General features: G+C 35.8%; 1 protein-coding gene and 1 long non-coding RNA gene across 6 annotated transcripts in view; one reads left to right on the top strand and one right to left on the bottom strand.

Moving 5' to 3' along the window:
• The window catches only part of LOC123685229, a 36,762-nt gene extending 27,563 nt beyond the window's left edge, over nt 1-9,199 (top strand). Inside the window, exon 5 of the long non-coding RNA XR_006748272.1 lies at nt 9,031-9,199. This is a non-coding gene — a long non-coding RNA (uncharacterized LOC123685229). The remainder of the gene's footprint in view (nt 1-9,030) is intronic.
• The window catches only part of LOC123685226 (teneurin-a), a 556,414-nt gene that overhangs the window by 51,621 nt on the left and 483,128 nt on the right, over nt 1-21,665 (bottom strand). For all 5 annotated transcript variants that reach the window (XM_045624845.1, XM_045624846.1, XM_045624849.1 and 2 more), the window contains 2 exons: nt 10,166-10,285; nt 2,440-3,276 (listed from right to left, as the gene is read on the bottom strand). In XM_045624845.1, the coding sequence (XP_045480801.1) occupies nt 2,440-3,276; nt 10,166-10,285 (957 nt within the window). The remainder of the gene's footprint in view (nt 1-2,439; nt 3,277-10,165; nt 10,286-21,665) is intronic.

The following is a 21,665-nucleotide window of genomic DNA, read 5'->3' as shown; positions in this document are numbered from 1 at the left end:
GCACTGGCCCGGATCCAACGGGATGCTGCGCGCCAGGTTGATATAAAGGGAGCGTCTTGCTCTCCGTTTGTTTGTACATCTCTCCAGAGCCTGATATGGAATGGGAATAGTGAGAAGATCGCCAACAAGATCAATTTTAATATGATGGGGGGTACCTTCTCTGAATTTCTCCTGGGACGTCTGAATAACTCGGAATGCGTGTTTTATGTTGACAAGATGTGGCGCAGGAATTCCTGAAAGGACTGAGAGAGGACATGTTTTATGTACCAATCTACCCTGCCGTGAAAATAACGAGCTGGAGGAATAACATTTAAAATATCAGTATTAGAAAATGTTTTCCTGGGTCTCGGAGGAATTCATTCCTATTGTCCCTACTTTACTAAAGAGGATTAATTGAATCCGGTTGGTCTAGATGGGTCCGAGGATAATATGATGATAATAGTAGGATTAGTATTCTACTGGCTTATTCATGTCGTAGTCTGGATTTCAATATTATATGTCAAACAGGACTGTCAAAAGAAGTGTCATATGTTTAATTGAAGGCTGCCCATTTAACAATATGGATCGTTTATCTACTACTGAACCTATGAAAGTTGTTGAAAGTAAATGCAACAATAATGATTCTGTAATGAGTACGCTTCGTTCATTACGCGCAGATTATGGTCGACATAATCGTTCATCTGAGCATACAATTAGTAAAACAGTAAAAAAATTCGAAGAGTCTGGATCTCTTACTGATGTCTTAGGACCTTAACATAATTGTGTATGTTCGACTGAATTTGATGCTGCCGTAAGTGAAAGTGTTGATGACGATTGAAATTTATCCATTTCTCAGCGCGCACAACATTCGGGCCTCTCTTTCGGTACGCTATGGTGAATTTTGCACCTATATGTGCATCTTCAGCCTTATAAGGTTTCGCTGACACAAAATCCGAAGCCAGCTGACAATTGAATGCGTAGAACATATGTCGAATGGGCGTTTAAACCACAACGTTTGGATGATTTCTTTTCAGCGACGAAACACACTTTTCACTCAGTGGTTATGCAAACAAGCAAAATTGTGGCATATGATAAATTGAAAATCCTGATGTAACTGCTGAGATACCATTAATTACATCTACAAAAAGGCACAGCATAGTTTTATCGGGTGGGGGGATTGGCCCGTACTTTTTTGAAAATGAAGGTGTCATCTAAACGGTTAATTCTCATCTCTATAGCCGAATGATCACCGATTTTTTTTTGGCCTCAAATGATATGAAATTGGAAGAGACTTGGTTCCAGCAAGATGGTTCAACCAGCAACTCAAAACGACTCGTTTTAGGACTATTGCAAGAAAAAAAGCCGCCTAAAATCTCGTTTGGATAATGTAAATTGGCCATCAAGATCTTGTGAATTATCGCCTTTGGATTTTTTGAACCAAAAAATTGACTCTACTCATAAATAAGATTATCGGACTGGCAGAAATCTAAATTGAAAGTTGATCACAGAGAAACTTGTTTTCATCGCTGTTGGGTTATGAACTCTAGAGATAGAAAAATCAGTTTATTGTTTATAGAATTCCATGCTTGAAGGACTGCTCCCAAAAATCATCAATTCAACATTGACAAAATACTCCTTTTAATTTAAGTGCTATTAATTTATAGCTAGGTTTCCCCATCCTGTCAAATTTATTTCTACAGACGTGGCCAGTTTAGTTAGACAGCTCTTACTCTTATCAAAATGATCTTGTATGCGTGAAGAAAACTTGGACTTGACAATAAGGATTTATAATCGATAGCAATTCTACTACCGAGGTGTAATTCTGTATGAGATTTTTCAAGATTTTAGGCTCACAAGGAGATATGTTGGAATATACTTTAGCCCTTTTCAATCTGTTTCTCGTTTAAAAAGTGAACGCATCTGCTTAATACGAAAATATCATAACAACTTCTCGAATCTATCGATAGGTACACAAATTTCATCTGGATTAGATAACTAGATTACATCCAGAACTCCTGCGAGTTCCTTGCGCTTACGATCTCATCCATTTCTCGGAGAGGGCGAATATCATCCTGAATTTAATTCGGAGGGTGCCGAATTTCTCCAGGGGCCGCAGAATCTACCGATTCGCATCTTTATATTGTTCCTGAACGAGTCAGATAAAGGTGCGGGGATGTCGGATGTACTGAGTTGAAAGGGGTTTGCGGAAACAATAGAACAGTAATGAAGAGCTTGAACCCTTTCATGCTGACAAGGTGTCAGAGATCGTTTTCAGACACGTGCAATTTATATTCTCTTTAATGACCGAGATGACAAATTCGGCAGTGGGAAGGTATGTTTTTCCTCAATGGACAGACAAGCTAGTTTTAAACAAAGCTCCAACAGAAAGTTCGAATGTAATTTACACAATGACTACTTCAATTTAGAACAAAAAATGATAATAATTTTGAAATTACTCACTTTTCGAACAGTCAATTCCCTGAAATCCATCAATACAGTCGCACTTTCCCAAATAGCACGAGCCACGTCCAGAACAATCATTGGGACAAGTAGTACTAACACCTTCAGCCTCAGAAATGACCATGGACACAGTATGAGCTTGCAGTTCATCATTATAAACCGACAAGAACCAACGCCCGGTGTCTAAGTACTGCAATAAGCTGATGTTGACCATATTAGTGTCTGACAGTTCAGTTTCCCTCTTGGATATCACGTGTTCGTCGATTTCCACCCCCAGATCTATCGTCGGGTGTGGCAGGTCCGTGGAATCTTCCTCCACGCTCCACTTTATACTGTGCGGGACGTAGAACGGACCCTTGGGTGGTTCCGAATCCGCTAGGATCTTCCTGGTGCCTTCGTACGAGCTGGAGATACTGTCCAAGACGTCCGTTTTTCTCGATCTACTCGCGTAGGGCGTCTTGAAGCTTCTCAGATCGTCTAGGGTGACTTCCCTTTTGCGCAGACGATGGTCTATTCTTCCTCCCTTAATAAATTTGACGAAATCGTACTGAGTAACACTAGGTGCCACGTTTCTCCTCCCGTAAACCGCGAAGTTGGCACCCCAAGGCAGCGTGAAGTTGAACCTGATGAAGGCAGGTTGTTTGTTCCGAAACTCCGAGTTCCAGAACTGGTAAGGAGGGATGGTAGCCATGTGGAGGGTGTCCAGTTCCCTTTCCTCTAGCAGTGGAAGCGGCGGCCATTGGGTTTGGGGTTGACTGTTACGCTGTTGAGGTGGCTGCAGCGAGTTGTACTGCGTCGAGGGGCTCGAGTGCTCCGCTGTGCTAGTTGGAAGAGATTCTGGAAGAAAAAAAATCGATGAAGAACTCGAAGCCGATTGGTATTTTATTTATAAATAAATATAAATATATTTCTTGGAAAAAACAGAACTTAACATATGATATTTGATCGGATTTATAAGAATTTCTGATTGCGCTATTTATATAGGATGTTTTTTTTTTGGCTATAGAACTTCAAATTGCAATAAAACAACGATGGATTATTCGATTGACATGAATTTTATTACATGGCATTACATTTTAAATATGATTTCTGGCATATGACCGCCACTGCTGGTTCGGATGTAGTCCAATTTTCGACGACATTTTCCAACATTTGTGGCCGTATATCGGCAATAACACGGCGATTGTTGTCTTCCAAATGGTCAAGGGTTTGTGGCTTATCCGCATAGACTAATGACTTTACATAGCCCCACAGAAAGTAGTCTAGCGGTGTTAAATCACAAGATCTTGGAGGCCAATTCAAAGGTCCAAAACGTGATATTAGGCGGTCACCAAACGTGTCTTTCAATAAATCGATTGTGGCACGAGCTGTGTGACATGTTGCGCCGTCTTGTTGGAACCACAGCTCCTGGACATCATGGTTGTTCAATTCAGGAATGAAAAAGTTAGTAATCATGGCTCTATACCGATCACCATTGACTGTAACGTTCTGGCCATCATCGTTTTTGAAGAAGTACGGACCAATGATTCCACCAGCCCATAAAGCGCACCAAAAAGTCAGTTTTTCTGGATTTAACGGTGTTTCAACATACACTTGAGGATTAGCTTCACACCAAATGCGGCAGTTTTGTTTGTTGACGTAGCTTTTCAACCAGAAGTGCGCTTCATCGCTAAACAAAATAAAATGTTTTCCGCACAGAACCATTATTTTTGAAATTACACAATTTGCAAGCGTTGTTCAGGCGTTGTCCATTCAATTGCCAAACCAAACTGAGAATGAATCACTTGACAACTGTTAAATCGGTCGCCATCTTGAAGTTATATACCTCGAAAAAAACACCCGTTATGTATATAGACTGTTCCACTATTGATTTTTTTCATTTTGAAGAGATGTTTTCGTTCTTTGTTTTTTATTGTTTTCAAGATATATTGATGATAACACAGACCTACAGATATTTTGATGCCAGCGTTTCTCAATCATTCTTGCTTAATTTTTGCGTGAAATTCGTATTCGAAATAGTCCTCAGATTTTGTCCATCAGGTCTATTTTTTGAGATATTTTACATATATCATTGTATATTCTGAACTTGTGTTGTATATTTGAAATTATAAATATTTTTGATGCCATGAAAAAAAAATATAGATTATAGTATTTATCTAGAAAAATACAACAAATGATGAGTTAATCTAAAATTTCGACACATATACTACTTAGGTATTTTGAAGGATAATGAAACTTAATTATCATCGAATTATAATATCCTGCCTTGAGGTTTTCCCCCATTCCACTGTGCTTCTCCGGAAGATCGTCCAGATCGGGATCCAATTTACAAATGGATTAAATAAACGTCCAGATAATCTCACGACTGTCGACTGTATTTGCTTACATTTAATTCATTCGGATCAGCCACCGCAGGATAATTTCATTAACTTTTTCAATTCCAACCTCCACTGAATCGAAATTGATTTTTCCGTTCGCGAAAATTAATCCAGTTTTATTCGAATAATCTCTGCGTCTGTAAAACACTGCAGAAGATGATGGCGGTAAATGAGGCGCACAGATCTGGACTCAGGAAAATTACTTTTTTTTTTACAAGAAATAAATTTCTTGGAATGGAAAAATAAAGTCCGGTGAAGAACTGACGCTAGGTTGGAAGTTTTGGGTACTCTTTCACAATTCTTAAATCAATATCAATGATATTGAAAAATAAGATGATTGTTTGCGAAAGGGGGCAAAACCTTCATGTTTTCGACACCCTTTGTGGATAAAGTGTAAGTTTTTAGTAAGGAACCCCTCATTTATCTCGGAAAAGAATCGCACAATTTTTATAGATGTGCAAAGATCGTGTGATATGGCAGATATTATGGTATCACTTACATTGTTCTCAGATTTTTCCTTTTTTCAGAATAACAATGAACTTTGTTGTTTCAAATGAATGACTCTATATATTTTTTGGTTTTCGACATCCTGAATATTACTGAATATTTTGCCTTTACTGCTCCCTATACATATCTAAATGCCAGAATTTTGGAGTTATAGCTACATTTATATTATCTTCGCTGAAATCGAAATGATACATTTAGATGGCTATCCTAATCCTTCAATTTGAATAATCTTCAAATATTTTTTTCATATTAGAGGTAAGTCCATATTTGAGAAACAGAAAAATTAGGAATTTCAGATAATTTGTATACACTAAAGACAATTGCTGCAGATGCTCAAAATGTTGACCGTTTACTTCAATACAACAAGCCATGCGATTTTTAAAACTTTGGAATACATTTTGCAACATCCTGCACAATTCTTTTTATTTCTGTGGTAATTCTATACTCTTATTCTTGAATATTGGCAGGTTTTGTTTTAAAACGATGTTTTTTAAGTGACCCTACAGTGACACAAATCTTTTACCGAACCATTTTTGTTAAACTTTTACGTTTATTTACACGTTTTTTGTTGACTTCTACGCATATCATCATATCCTAATATATTTGAAACTCAATTCATTTTTTTTTCAGATATACGATTCATCGCAACTTTCAATAAACACCAATATACTAAATTATTTAAACGTCAAAGTTGTTATTGTAGCAGTAATAGCCATCTGCCTTATTTAAACTTCGACGAAGATAATGTAAAGGAAATAGGAAGAATTCAGTGTTTCCCAAGAATTTAAAAATTCAAAAAATATACAGGGTAAACTATTTGAAATAACAAAGTTCAGCATTATTTCGGAAAAAGTAAAAATTTGACGAGGATTTTAGTACCACCATAATATCGACCATATCAAAAGATTCTTGCACACCAAAATCTATAAAATTGTGCGATCCGTTTTCGAGACAGTCAAGGCGTTCCAAACTTGAAACTCACTCTGTAAATAAAAGTTTTATGTGTTATAAATATCCCTCGATTTGAATATAATCAAAATACACCAATTTTGATATTACATTAATCGAAAATGGCGAGATTATTCATAACTTGTTCGCAGAACTTGAATGAAGTATTTAAAAATAAATTAATTTCCCTTTCTGTTAGAGACCTACGAAACTCATTCATTTATAAATCTAATTTTCTTGCTCCTATTGACCCTTGAACTCGAGCAATGTTAATAAAACGACATTCTTGAGACGAATCAGAGACATTTCGACGTCCATCCCTATCATTATCCCAGCAATTACATTTCGGTCCTCCGTTTCCTTTTCTCGCGCCGACTCTGTACACAGACGGAGCGGAGAAGTTGAAAATACTTTTAATCGCCCCCAGATCGGGGTTCTGCGTGGATTGTCCCTTTTAATTAAAAGTTAAATGAATTTAGTTATGTGCAATTAGAATGTTTGACGCTGATAATTCATTACGAAGTCTGGTTCTCTAACCAAACAATCCGAAGAACGTCGCAAAGTAGCCCTGGATGGCTCGAAAAATGTCGTTGTCATGTCTGGAACGACGATGGGTCATTATGGCCTTAGGGATAACCCTTTCATCCTCTCCTGTTGTGCCTTATCGTTCGTTGAGATATTATCCTTTTGATAATCGAATATAAGTGAATTTGGAAATACACTGCGCAAAAAAATTAACGCACATTATGGAAATTTCAAATTTATTCTACAACTGAAGGTGAAGATGAGATTATCAGATTTTGAATGAATTGGCTCCATTCTGAAATCAGTTGTTCTCGATCAATTCTAGTTATCAATAGTTTTTCTTTCGTTTGATTTTCTACACTCGATCGCTATGCAACGCGAAACACGCAATTTGACCCAAGAGGAATGTGCCCAAGCGATAGTTTTGCTAGAAAAAGGGTGGACATACACAAGAATTGCAGAAAGGTTTGGAGTTTCCCATACAGGGCGCGTTTGAATTTTGCGAGAGAGCATATTCATTGGGAAAAGGCTGATTGGGAAAGAGTTCTCTTCACAGATGAGTCTAGATTCTGCCTCTACCATTGTGATCGACGTTTCCTTGTATACAGACGTCCACATGAAAGATATGCTCAGTGCAATTTCCTGAATACTACTGGTTTCGGGGAGGATCGATTATGTGGGGTAGAATATCTTTGACTGCTCGCACAGACCTAGTGGTCGTTGATAATGGAGCTATGAATGCTGATAGGTATATAAGGAACATTCTTGAAGAGCATGTAGTGCCATTTGCCCCATATATTGGTGAAAATTTCATTTTTATGGACGATAATGCCAGAATGGTTGAAGTCTCTCGAATGGAATGGCCAGCAAGAAGTCCAGATCTCAATCCGATTGAGCAGGTTTGGGACAACCTCAATAGAAGGCTGAGAAGTTCAGAAAAGCATCCAGCTACTCTTAATGACTTAGGAATCCAACTCAGAGAAATCTGGGAAGGATTAGATCAGAACATTTTAGGATCACTCATTTTGAGTATGAAATATCGTTGCCGAACTGTAATTAACGCAAGGGGTGGAAATACCAAGTATTAAATCACTTATCAGCATTCCAGTATTTTGAAAATGGTTATTTCTCTTCTTTCACATAAGATTTGGCGAAATCCTGAATTTTTCTTCCATTTAATGTGTCTTGTTTCGTTCAAAACCTTCCCGAGAGAACATAAAAAATAAGTTATAAAGTCAATGTAGAGTTAACTTCCATTAAAATTGAGATTTTCAGAACGTGCGTTAATTTTTTTGCGCAGTGTATCATGAAAGAACAAATGAAGTTTCATTTGATGAAACAAAGTAAATAATATGATGATGTTATCAGACCGTTTTGAATCATGAACTCAATTCATTATATTTTGAATATAAAATAAAAAAAGAGTTGAAGATTTTTTTACTATACAGATAGAGGTGAATAAATATCGAATGCACCCTTCTAATTGCTTCCTTTAACGATGCGAGTTGTCGAAATGAGAAGATTCAAACCAGCTGGTTCACTAATTTTCATTACCTCGAGACCTCTAAATATCTCCTTCCAGGTAGAAAACATTATAACAGTTTCCGCTATTAAAATGCTGGGGTTTTCACGGTAACGTTCGTAATTTATCTTACGTTCTTTGAGATATGCGGGATATTTATTTTTAGTTGGACGTCGTAGTTTATTTCTCGAGTATAAACACAGCTACATCACCAGATTGATTGAAATATTCACTCGGTAATCGTTATTTTTACGTGGAGAGCTAATTTCTAGCACTGAAATATTTCCGAGCTGTTGAAAATACGCGTTTCGACTCTTGTGTTGAGATTTGGGAATGATTTATTATTTTTTATGCTCCCACCAAAATAAGACAATATTTTCCTCGTTAATATTGATATTGAATAAGGCTTTAATATTTACATATTTATCGTTCATATTTAACCTTTAATATTTACATATTTATCGTTAATTTAACGATTGTTTCGCCAACAAAGTAGCTTGGTCTCTAATATGTAAAGTGATTGGAACACCTTATTGGTTGCCCCTAACATTAATCGAAATTATTCATCTGAACAAAAAAAATTGTCTTTACTAAATCGGAAATTTTTATTACGATTCACGTTTTCTTTAGAGTGAAGTTTTGGAAATTCAACAATCAAATTATATTCACAAGATCATTTCTGAATCTAAGTTCAGGTTTTTAATTTTTAAGGATTTGGATTTACATATTTTGGGCGTTTGGTATGTGCAACAACCTAGCAAACACTTTTCAACATCCTCGAAAACCCAGGGACTTCAAGAATTTGAACAACCCTTGCTTTGCGTCTGAGAAACCATTACTTGGGAGTGAAGCTGAGGTCCTTTCAGAGCAGGACTTGACACTGGGTGAGTACAATTTTGTTTTCATTCTCTCCAGATTTATATTTCCAAATTTTCAGACAAGGAATTTCAAAAATCCCTATAGGTGATATAATAATAGGACCATATATTCGTATCAAACTAATAGTCGCCTAATTAAGAAGAAATTGTAGAATTATTATCACTTTGAAAGTATTTGACCTAACTAATTCGATCTATATTGTAAGATTACCCCTATAAATGAAAGTTGGGCTTCCTCCTGTCATCTGAAATTGTTAGATTCAATAACTTAATAACTTGATTCTGTGATTTGTTTCTTGATGATACCATTTTTTATCAATGACTTTTGAATAGTATTGGATTTTTGAGGGATTTTTCTTCAGTAGTTTTGAATATATTAACCACAAAAGTATCACTTTCAAAAGTTGATTTATTAAACTATCTGGCACCTGTATTCCTCAAGAAATCAACCGCTTCTCCATTGAGAGCTAAGCCTAGAGCCTGGTCAACTCAGTTTAGGTTAGTTTCATTCAATTTGAAATTGCACGTAACAACATTGCGGATAACTGTATTTGTAATTGAAATATTTATTAGAGTAGATACATAATTGAAATTTGAATTACATTTTAAATATAAACAAATTTACTGAATTCCAAATTAAAATAATTTAAACAAATGTTGACCAGTTGACAGAGTCTCTTTATTTACAATTCTGTATTACAATAATAAGAATAGAAAATATTTCATTCACAAATGATGTTGTTGACAATGTAATAGTGAAAATCGGAATAACATACAACGGAACATCAATTTGAATTCATTTCCATCAAAAATGGCCAATTCATTGGAATATTTTATTCGTTGAAAGCATAATTATGAAAATCCGCTTATTGAATTGCCTAAAATTATTAGTTCGGGTTCATGTTTTGGATGTTTACTGACCGAAGGACATTGGGAATAGTCGAACCAATATGTTTGTATCAACTTACCCTCTGTTGGCATCTGTGTTGAAACCGATCCCTGGGTCTGGTGATCGTGCGTGACGTCCTTGACATCTTGGACTAGAATGCAGTTCGAAGAATCCATATTTGGTTTCATGGAATTCACAGCTGAAACAAAAGCAGCAATTTAATTTCCGAATACGAGAAATATTCAGGGCACTAAAATCGAACATAATGGGGAAGATAATTGAACCTCTGAGGCAAAGGTTGAAAAATTGCGATGAAGGAATATTTCAACACTCTCTTTTCGGATACAAAAATGAAATAATTCTTTCATCAAAGTTTTCAATTACTTTTTGACCAGTTCACGATTTTTCAGTTTTAAGGCTGCAATCGATTCGATTGGCCCCTTATAGGCTTTGTCTTTAAAGTAACCGCACCAAAAATAATCGAGCGGTATTGAATCAGATGATCGAGATGGCCACTTAACGGCTGAATTGCGTGAAAGTATGCAATCAGGAAATTCGGTTTGCAATACATTATGGTAATGTCTTTTTGAAACCACATGTTAGTGATATCCACATCATCAATAATAGGCCAAAATTGACTCTTGGATTTTCCGAAGCTCAAATGTGACAATTCAAAGCAATGAAATGATGTGAATGATCGGATTCAATTGTTGCATCATGCAAATGTGGTTGCTGTGAACAACCTAAATTGTTGAGAAGGTCGAGGAATTGACAAATTTGGATCTTCTTCAAAACTGCGGCTCACAGCTGCGATGTTTTCTCTTGAACTACCCGGTCGAACACGTGTTGGTGTTGACACATTATGTACCGAGCCTGTCGACTGAGATTTATTGACCAAATTTTCAATAGCGGCCTCAAAAAGACGATTATGTCGACCGAAAATATCCCGAATTTTACGAAATGTAACTTTTACAGATCGACTCTTTTCATAGAAAATTTTTATTACTTCAATGCGATTTTCAAGTGAAAATTAAATTATTGTCTAAGTTTTTAGTATATCATCTGCTGAGAGTGTAAATCTGCTATGTCCATAATGAAAAATTTTACAGGAGACCGAAAAAACCGTACAGTACAGTGTTATAATAATAATAATAAGAGAGTTTATTCATGAAAATACATTCAATAAACTCTATTGAATGTATTTTCATGAATAAATTCTCTTATTATTATTATTATAACACTGTACTGTACGGTTTTTTCGGTCTCCTGTAAAATTGTTCATTATGGACATAGCAGATTTACACTCTTAGCCGACGATATGTCAAAAAACGAAATGTAAAAACTGTCAAGTAGTTCCGCTGTGACCATATTGACGAACAAAGTTCTTGTTGGAAAGCCCGTTAAATGTTCATGACTGAAAAGATTTATCATAAAATGATCGAGTTCAACCCTATATAGGTCATGCTCTTTTTAGTTTCGAATGTATGTTTATTCTTTTCATTTTATTACAAACACCATCATCATGATGCCATGAAACGGTTGTTGAGTACACTGTTCTGCAGCTCTTTGGCACAGACAGGGCCCCCGCAACCGCGCGTTCAACGCGTGCACCGCACGCGGGCGCCACTCTTAAGGGGCGCCAAAATCTCTTATAGACCGCATGAAAATCCGAAAGACCAAAGGTTTTTGAAAAAATTTTTTTTTTATTTTTTCAACAATTTCAAACGTTCAAAGACATCTTTTACACATCCAAACAAGTTCCCGAACGTCACAATCCATATAAAATAACCTCGGCCACAGATTGCAATTATACGATTCTTTTCGAGTAAACAAATCATAAATAATCATCCCTTTGTCGGTACAGGATTTCTTTATGGACCACCTTGCACCGGACAGCGGGCACCATTTCTTCGATCATCACTAAAACGCATATGGTACACATAAACAATCATAAATACCGAAGCGATAGCTTTTAGCCAGGGGAATTACTGAAACTTTCGCCACCATCTGTAGGAAAAATACTACATGTTACAGAGAATTTCTGAAACTACCAAAATCTGCTTGCTATGCCATAACAGCAGAAACCTATCCAAAGAATAGTTATTTTGTTTCGAAACGTTTAGGGGTTGAGGTCAAGACGCAAAAAATTAAAATATTCAGATAATTGGAAAGATTTGTATTTTGTGTAATTGTGGTTTGTTTTACTGTTTCTTGTTGTGATCAAATTAAATTTTATGAAATGGTAAGTACCTATCCACATACAGTATTAGCATTTCTATTAGTCTATAAAATTCGATATTTTTTTTCTGTTTAAAATGGTGCACATCCTAAATTAGCCCATACCTATATACTATAATATTATTTTTATTTGCTTCAAATAGGGAAGTATTGTTTGTAATCGTGAAAAAATTGAATCGACTTTGATATTTTGAATTTGTTACCTGGGGCCACCATCATATTATACTTAATTTTTTTTTTAATATGCACCCTGGATCTGTATTATTTATTTGATGTTCGTAGCCGTTTGACATTCTAAAAAAACTATATTTCACCTTTGCCAAAAATTGATTATTATAACAGGAACATGGTATGTGCTTCAGATCGGTCTTAACTTATTATTATTATTAATATTAACTCCGTTTAGGTTTAAAGGCTCGGATTTAAGGTTTAAATTCATAAAAATGAAAACATACGGGTTAATCTCAAAGGGATGGCGCAAAGTAAATCATGGGTGAATGTCCTTAGCAATTTGGGATCAAGTTTTTCTTAAATTCTAGGAGCCATACAAGAGAAAACGACCTTCTGGTGCAAAATTTCGAGAGCAAAAAAAAGCTAGACAAAGGGAGAAGATAGCTGGGAGTATGGAATAATATTTAATAATTATTAATAATAATATTAATATTTTAATATAATATTAATAATTTAAAGAAGAATAAAGCTCAGGTTTTGAAAACTCTGCAGTTTCATTACAAAATTAAAATAAAATGCGGTTTTGATCGAATGCTTGAATAAAATAATATAACATTTAAAAAATGTATTATACAACAACTGACAGCATAAAGTTCTTAAGGCATTCAATAAAGGTTGCTGATAGTTTTTTTAACCCTTCTACAAATAAATTCCTAACAAAAACTGAAACAGTTTTTGCCGATTATCCAGCGACGTTTTTCTCCACTTCCCCCCTTTTTGGGGCGCCAAAATATTTTCGGCACGCGGGCGTTGATGACCCTTGCGGGGGCCCTGGGCACAGACATTGCCACAGTGTAACTACTTAAAAAAATATAAGCATGCATATGAGAATATACAGAGTGTTCCTAAATTGGTAGTAAAAAAGGAAATGAGAGATGCCTTAGATAATTTTAAGAAAAAAAGTCCCATAAACATTCGTGAGCAAACGCTTTGTTGATACCGAGATACCGGGTGTTTCTTGTAGTTCTATTTTTTGTGACGAGTAAACCAGTTTATCGAGTAGGTATAAGTAAGAAAACACACTTTTTTGAAAATTTATTCTTTGGCGATCGATTTCGGTTTTTTCTTTCAAACCATCATCAGGCCATGAAAAGTACATTTCTAATTATATAAATTCATCACCAAAACAGTTTATCGAATCTTTACTAATCTTCACTACAGATTGGGTAAATCAATATCAAAACTAATTATAAATTTATTTATCACAGCTTACTAACTGGAACTTTACAATAATTTGGATTTTCCTAAGAAATACTAAAGAATGGCCTGAAACTCTTTTCTCAGAATCGGTAGTAAATAAGACAAAATTGCAAGAAACCAAAAAGTGTAGAGCTGGATCAAAGTTTATTTTTATATTTTTCCTACCATTAGGTCCACCAGAAAAAAAACTGGAGGAAAGAAGCGAGCACTGTTCGAGTAAAAAATATCACCCTGTAGCATTAACAATTAGCATAACGAAAACTTTAAATTGGAACATCTATGCCAAATTAAAGTTGAATCTATTCTGCTATGAAAAACAAGAACTTAAAAAAAAATGTTTCGCAAATGCCAGCTATGAGTAAAAAATATCAAACTTTATTTCGAAAACAAAACGTTTTTGGGTCCATGTTTTTGTGACTGTGATATCATCACTTGAGTTTTGTAAAAACCTGAATTCTTTTCGATAAGTAACGTCCTATTAATTACATAATTATGCTGATACCAACAATTTACACAGCGCACAACTGGCAATGTCTGTAGAAATTGTTCTACATAATTTAAGAAAAATCAAGTGATTGTTTCACATAACAACTGTCACCAAAATTATTTGACAAATCTGGCACCTACTACTTAAACAAAAAAATAAAGAGGAAGCTCAAATTTGCGTAGCTAGACTCGATATTTTCGCAAAGTGTGATAAATTGTTGAATTCGTCTTTTTTTTCGTTATCACACCATTGGGAGAACCAATATGGCGTCCATAAGAAAAAAATTGATTATCGCGGCTCTGAAACAATGGAAAACAGAAAAAAAAACCAATTGAGTTATACAGAAAGAGAGAAAATCACGATTTTCAGTTTTTTCGAGATATCTCGGGAACCATTGGAGGTATTTTGGATACGTTCACACCAACACACTCATCCCTAAATGAAACTAAATAAACTTCTCTGTAATTTAAGCCAGCCTGTATTTCTAACGTTTTCGATATCCCTGTAGTGTCCTTCTAAATAGTTCTAACCCTGTATATAAGAATAAACGCAAACCGGCGCATTCACCAATTTGTTGCGTTGAGGTTTTTTTGGTATTTGACCACTTTAAATTTTTCCTCAAAACCCAATAATGCGAGACAGTTGACCTAGTGTCGAATTCAACTATTTTTCAGTAGTTTTTTGAATGCCTGCTTCGATATATGTAAACCAGAAGAAAAAACATAAGACCGAGCCATAAATTACCAGTCCGAAATCCGAAAATCTGCAAGACATATTGGACGTTCCGTGTTGTGTAGGGGTACAAGCGAGGACAATTTCACGTCTGGAATTCACAATTCAGGCCGCCAGACTACGTGATATCACCATCCCCAAAGAAAGGGACACCGACTGTGGAAAATATCGCCAGATGAATACTAAAACACTGAAAACGGCGGTTTTCATTTGAATGCGAAACATTTGGACTCATATAATAAATATCTGCCGACGAGCGCATGTATAATGAATCCAGATATATATACGTATATTGCAGTGGTGGCTCGTGAATATTTATCGTTGGTCGGCAGATTTCGCTTTCGCCAATGAGGTGTTTCTGTTAAATCTTTCCGAAAATTTTCGATTCAAATTGTTCTTTTCCGGGTGAGGATTCTTCTGTCACTTTGAATCGTGAAAAATACAAAATTAATTGTATATTTGTCAATTGCAGCCATGACCATATAGAAAATATATTTTTTGCAATAGATGGCTGTATCGGTAAGTGGTAGTCGAAATAAATAGATCGTAAGTATCATACAATAAGTTTAGGTTTCTGTAAATATAACGCCATCGAAATATTAGTCGATTTGTGTCTCCATCATAGTTATTGTCAATGAAACATGTCAGCTTATGAGCCAAATTCTCGTCATTTGCGAGTTTTTGATTTTCTGCTTTAATATGAAGAAATATGCGGCTGAGACTCATCGAATGCTTTCAAATAACTATGGTAAGGCCGCTTTTAGTGAAAGAACTTGTCGAGAGTGGTTTCAAAGCTTTTAGAACGGTGATTTTGACATCGAAGAACAGCATGGCGGTGGAAGAGAGAAGAATCATTTGATCAAGACTCGTGTCAAACGCAACAAGAATTGGCAGGATCATTAGGAGTGACTAAACAAGCCATTTAAAAACGCATGAAAGTCATGGAAATAATTCAAGGAAATTGGGTGCCGTACGAGTTGAAGCCAAGAGATGTTGAGCGGCTTGTGAACAGCTGCTTGCAAGGCAAAGACGGAAGGGATTTATGCATCGCATTGTGACTGGACACGAAAAATGGGTTCATTACGATGATCCCAAGCACAGAAAATCAGGGGATATCCGGCCACTGTTCCAAGGTCTGCTCAGATTTTGGGTGACCAGCTCGGCGTAGTGTATTATGGGTTGTTAAAACCGACTGAAACACATGCGATCATTATCGAACGCAATTTATAGATCAGATTATTAAATATTATATCATAACCGATTTTCATGTGTTCTGTTAGAGTTTGTTGAAGATTACCTATGATCCTTGGGAAAAAGTCCAAATTCATATTATTTTTCTATTTCTTGGATCGGCGGTTCTATTTTCCAGTTTTGGCGAGCCGCCACTGGAATATTGTAATGTAAGGGAAAATACATTTTACATGACGTGTTTCCCGTTCTTGCACTAAACGACGGGATGTTTCCTTATTAGTATGGCGTGCTATGTCACACAGGGTCCCGGACTTTATGTATGGCCTCACGTTTTTGAAATGCAGACAGAAAGACGAAGGCGACAGGAAATATTGTGGGTCGTTACCGCGAGTCTTTTTGGGTTGAGCAACGATACGGCTATTATCCAATTTCTTTAAGGATGATTGATGACGGGCTGTGGCCTGATATCACGGAAAATTCGCCTGAAACTATTATCACGGCCATTTTTCATCGTTTCATCGCGAAAAACTAACAACGATCTTGATGATAAGGGGAATTGAAATAAATTCGGTTTGAATCGGGTTTACAGCTTCGGAAGCGTGACACTTTTGAAGGGTTTCCCAATAAAAAGTTTCATTTTGATATTGAACTCAAACGAATTTACAGGGTGTTTCCAAATTAGACGTGAACCTTGGAGGACGTGTTAGTATGACTCATTTTTGTCGTTTGAGCCTTATTTAAAGATAACCAAAAAACAAACAGTTCTTAGATATTCGAGTTCTTGTGATTTTCAAAAGATTTCTCACCTTACATGTTTCGTCAATTTTTTCCACGTTGATTATAATTTTGCATTGTTTTCATGGCCAGCGAGAAGTCCGGACCTAACACCGTTAGATTAGATAAAGTAGCGAGAAGATTGGGAGTGAATTTCAGGCTGAAAGTAACAACTGAAGAAATAAGAATAATAAATAAGGAATGGTTGAGATCATTCCAGACATAATTTATGAATACATTTTCTACTGAAATTTTGAGTTTTATTGCAATAAAATTTTTTTTAATACATTTCTCTCCTTTTTTCGCTTCTTTCAAACTCTATTCTAACGCAATCTTTTCAAGGAAATACAGAAGGAATTTGGCAAGTTTTTAAAATAATTTTGTCATACCTACATAAATTGTGGAATTCGAAAGTTGGAGGCAAATTCATATAAGATTTACTTTTATTTTGTTCATATACCAACTTTCAAATCACGCTTATTCTTATTCAACATCTGATTGAGCATAGTTTTGTTTTTTCATACATATCATATCCTCTCCTGGTAAAAATGATCGAAAATTTCAATCAAACTTGATCAACTTAGAAAAGACGAAGTGAGGTGAGAAATTTTTTGAAAGACACAAGAAAGAACTCAAATATTTCGGAAACTGTTGAATTTCGGTTATCAATAAATATGGGTCAATCAACAGCAAATGTGTGATAATAATACCTCCTTTAAGTTTCACGTCTAATTTGGGAACAACCTTTATTTCAAGATAATTCAATGGATGTTTATTTCATTGTAAAAGGAAAGGTACGTCATAAATGCTGGGGAACGTGACCGAACGGCTACAGTTGCAGGACCAGATCCTTTTCAGGAAATTTGAGGATGGAGAGGTATTTCAATAATCATTCTTGGATATTCCTAGCCTCCGAGGTGAAAATTGGCCTCATCACTGAAGATGATATTTCAATAAAAATCCATTTTGATGCATTTGAAGGACTCAATCAGAGAAAACAAAACGTTGCTGGTGATCGACGGATTTGAGTTCTTGTGTAAACTGACTCTAAAAGATATCAGACCTTCATACAAAATACGGTGTAATGGAATAGTCTCAGTTGTTTTTGAGGCACCTACGCGATTTCGATTTTTCACAATACAAACATGTCACAACAGCTCAAATTTTTACACCAATTTCACTCTTGGCGGCCTAGAAGGTACTTCACAAACCAAAAAGTTTTCGTTTTGCAAACTGTGGCTGCCAACTTTTCTCTATTTTTGTAGTGGATTTCGAAAATTTCAATGAGTTTTTTAAGTTTATTTCGTTCCATTTTCAGTAATATCGTAGTTACTTGTCAAATGTCAAAAGATAACGGTTGCTCCGATAGCAGGTTATCCAAAAAGAAATCTTTCATTGAAAAATCCTTCACAGTTCAAAGTGTGCCAAGATGATTCTGAAAAAATCGAAATGAGTAATTCGATTCTGATTAATTATAGTCTCATCTATACATTTTTTATGCCAGTTCAATCCAATATTGCTGTGTAATCTAGTTAATTTCAAGTCAATCAATGTCGAAAGTGTTTTTATATACGTAACACCCATTCTTCCTGATTAATGTTCGTGTCTTGGGAGACAGCCCCTGTTCCTTCGTTATTACGATCTAATTTCATACGGAATCGTGGAAACGAAAAGGCCAGATTAAAAATTCATTGAATTATCAACTTTTCCCAGTCGTGGATGTTGCTTCAATTCGGTAAATTATGCCGGATTGCCGGAAGTTGCCTACTGAAATATGCAACGACTTCTATTCCGAAATAGTTGTTTCTTCAGCGATACGGACTTCCAACCTTATTAGTTTCGATTTTTTTCAAGGGAGAAAACTTTTCACTCCCTAGTTTCCGTTTCTTGTCTGGAATTGGTTATGTTGGAATTAATCTTCATTTACGAGTAGGCCTGCCATTTCTAGTTGAACCAATTGTCGGAAAGTTTTGAGTATCTGGGAAATTTAGTCAGATTTTATATTTTTCGATTATCATAACTCAGCTTTTTTTGGCGAATAATACAACTTCCATCACTTCGAGATGATTCAGAATTCGCTTGTCTATAAGTGGTAAATTATATACATTGACACGATACAAAACATAAACTATAAAAATATCTTTCAAGAGAAATCAATGGATGTCCATTTTATTGTAGGGAAAGTATGCCATTAATGATACAGCATCATATCTTTTTTATAGAGACTTCCATGACTTCCAATTCGAACACTCACTGCTGCATGTCCTGCATAACTTCACGAATTCCATTTTTGAGAGGTATTACCACCACATATCATCAATTCTTTTGTGAAAAACAAAAAAATTTTCCTTCATTCACAAAACAAAAACATTTGCTTTCTACAATGAAAATCATTGTTTAAGGAAATTATGTGATAAAAATTGGACAATTTTTTCCTCTTAAGATCTTGAAGTGATTGTGGAACATTGGCATAGACATTATCTTTCACATGGTTTACAAAAAAAGTCTAAGGACGTTAAATCACAAGATCTCGATGATCAATTGTGATCACCGCTTCAGAAAATAACACGGCCAGAAAACTTTTCTTGCAAAATAGGACGTTGCTGGTGATCGACCGGCTTGAGTTCTTGTGTTAATGTGAGACGTAGCAATAAATTGATTTATAAGTATTATTTTGACTTCAAAAGTCTTCGGACCTGAATCTTCATGTCGTTTGTGGAATGCTTAATTCCCAAGAACGATGAGGAATCGACAAACCTGGATTTTCGATATATCTATGGGCTACAGCTGTACTATTCTCAGGTGTTCTTGAGTTAAACACACGGTTCACGGTTTTTTTTACCAGTGTCACTGCTACTGACGGTCGACAAGGTGCTTCAAGACGACCCAAAAATGCATTAGTTTTGTGAACTGTCACTGCAAAATATTTGACAATTTCAGTGTACTGTTGGAGCGTATATCGTTCCATTCAGAACTAACAGGCGAACCTTTAGTGAGCCTCTGTTCATCATGTTTATTTGCAATATTCAATAGAATATTATATTAGGTTGTGTTGAAAGCAAATAAACTTTATTATTATTATTATTATTTTCAGTAATGGCGTTGTTGTTATTTGTTATTTGCGACAACCTCAAAATAGACAGCTACCCAGATAACAGGCTATTGAAAAATCGAATATGTTAAGGTATATTCCTCCAAAAGATTTTTCATATCAATGGATTTTATTCTATCTACATGGCCTCTCCATTCTCTTCTTTAGTTTCTTGACCATCTTACCACGTCCTGAATCTCAACTAAGATTCTTGCTAAGATAGTAAAAGAAAAAAGACCCAATACTCCTATACCACCTGGACGACCACCTATAAGATGGTATGAAAGCTGGTCTTCATCATCCCAATTCAACTTGGAAAACAATTTATGCAAACACAGGACCTTGGTCCTAACGTGAGGGGAAGAAGAAGAAGAAGAAGGATTTTATAAGCCCATAGGTAGAAGTCTTTAGATTCGAGGTGTGTTACTTTCATGCAAAATCCACGACTTGTCCATTGTCTTGAATAACACATGCTTTGGCATCTATAGTTCAGTCCCTCAGTCACTTTATTGGCTAGCCAGATGTTTCCATGAGAGCAAAGAGATTTGGTCGTTTACCTCAAGTGTGACTTGATGAGTAATCACAGTAATCTAAAGTTGTCGCAACATCGGTAAACACAAATAAAATACCTTGGATAAGATTAAGGTTACTTCAACCTCAGGTCAATTAGGCTGATGTTGAAAGTTTTAAAAAGATTGGGGACCGCTGATCTAGAAGTTTTACGTCATTCATTAGAGAAGTGCAAAGCCGTTCCCAGGAGGGAAAAGAAGGAAGAGGATAAGTGAGCATGTTGATTTCGAGTGGAAAGCTACTTCGTCCTTTCCGCAGGATACTTTCAGTTGAATAGCGAAAGAAGTAGTATAAACCTGAGTTATTTCAAGCCGGGACTTAAATTAAATTTCAATGGAAGTTTGTATTCAATCTGGCAAACCGGTCTGGTGAAAATAGTAATGAAAAGAGGCGATCATCAGTTTTCGAGCGTAACCGCAAACGCGGGTAAATTTAGAGTTTTCTCGACTCCGCACAGTTCGCCATCTGTTCATCGGGTTTATTTACGTCGGGCGAAAAAGAGGAAAGGAAGCTGAGTGGCCCGCTCCATTCATCAAGAATTCACATCCTCGGTCTGATCGAATTTAGCCGCTGCGGAAACACACTGCAACTCCGTTTATTTCTATTTTTGGCCCAGATCGAAAATTACGTATTAAGTATTCAGCGGATCGCGGAATTCTCAGATATTTATGAAGGCTGCTTCTGAACGAATACGAAAGATTTCAAGAAGTGGTTCTTCGATCAATATTAAAGGGTATTTCATTTAATTTTTTTTATGTACCTACCAGTGATTTCGACTGTGATTTCTGTGATTTTCGCTTGAGATGGTGTTCATGTTGTGATCTGATGAATTCTTTGAATCTTACATATGAATGAAGAGTGAATAATATCTCAATTGAAGTGTTGAACCAAAAAATTAAAAGGAAGCTTGCAGAGAAATTTTTCAACAATAACTGAAGGACCATGCATTTTTTGCTTAGGTTTTTTCCATAGAGCAATGAACCTTGAAAGAGGGAGTATAAGCAATTTTTACATATCCCCAACATGGTTAGATTACGTTGTCGGATTGTGATATATTTTCAAATC

The sequence above is a fragment of the Harmonia axyridis genome, chromosome 7 (assembly GCF_914767665.1).
Source record: "Harmonia axyridis chromosome 7, icHarAxyr1.1, whole genome shotgun sequence".
Taxonomy (NCBI): domain Eukaryota; kingdom Metazoa; phylum Arthropoda; class Insecta; order Coleoptera; family Coccinellidae; genus Harmonia; species Harmonia axyridis.
The sequence above is the reverse complement of the archived record's forward strand: the minus strand, read 5'-3'. Positions and strand labels throughout refer to the sequence as shown.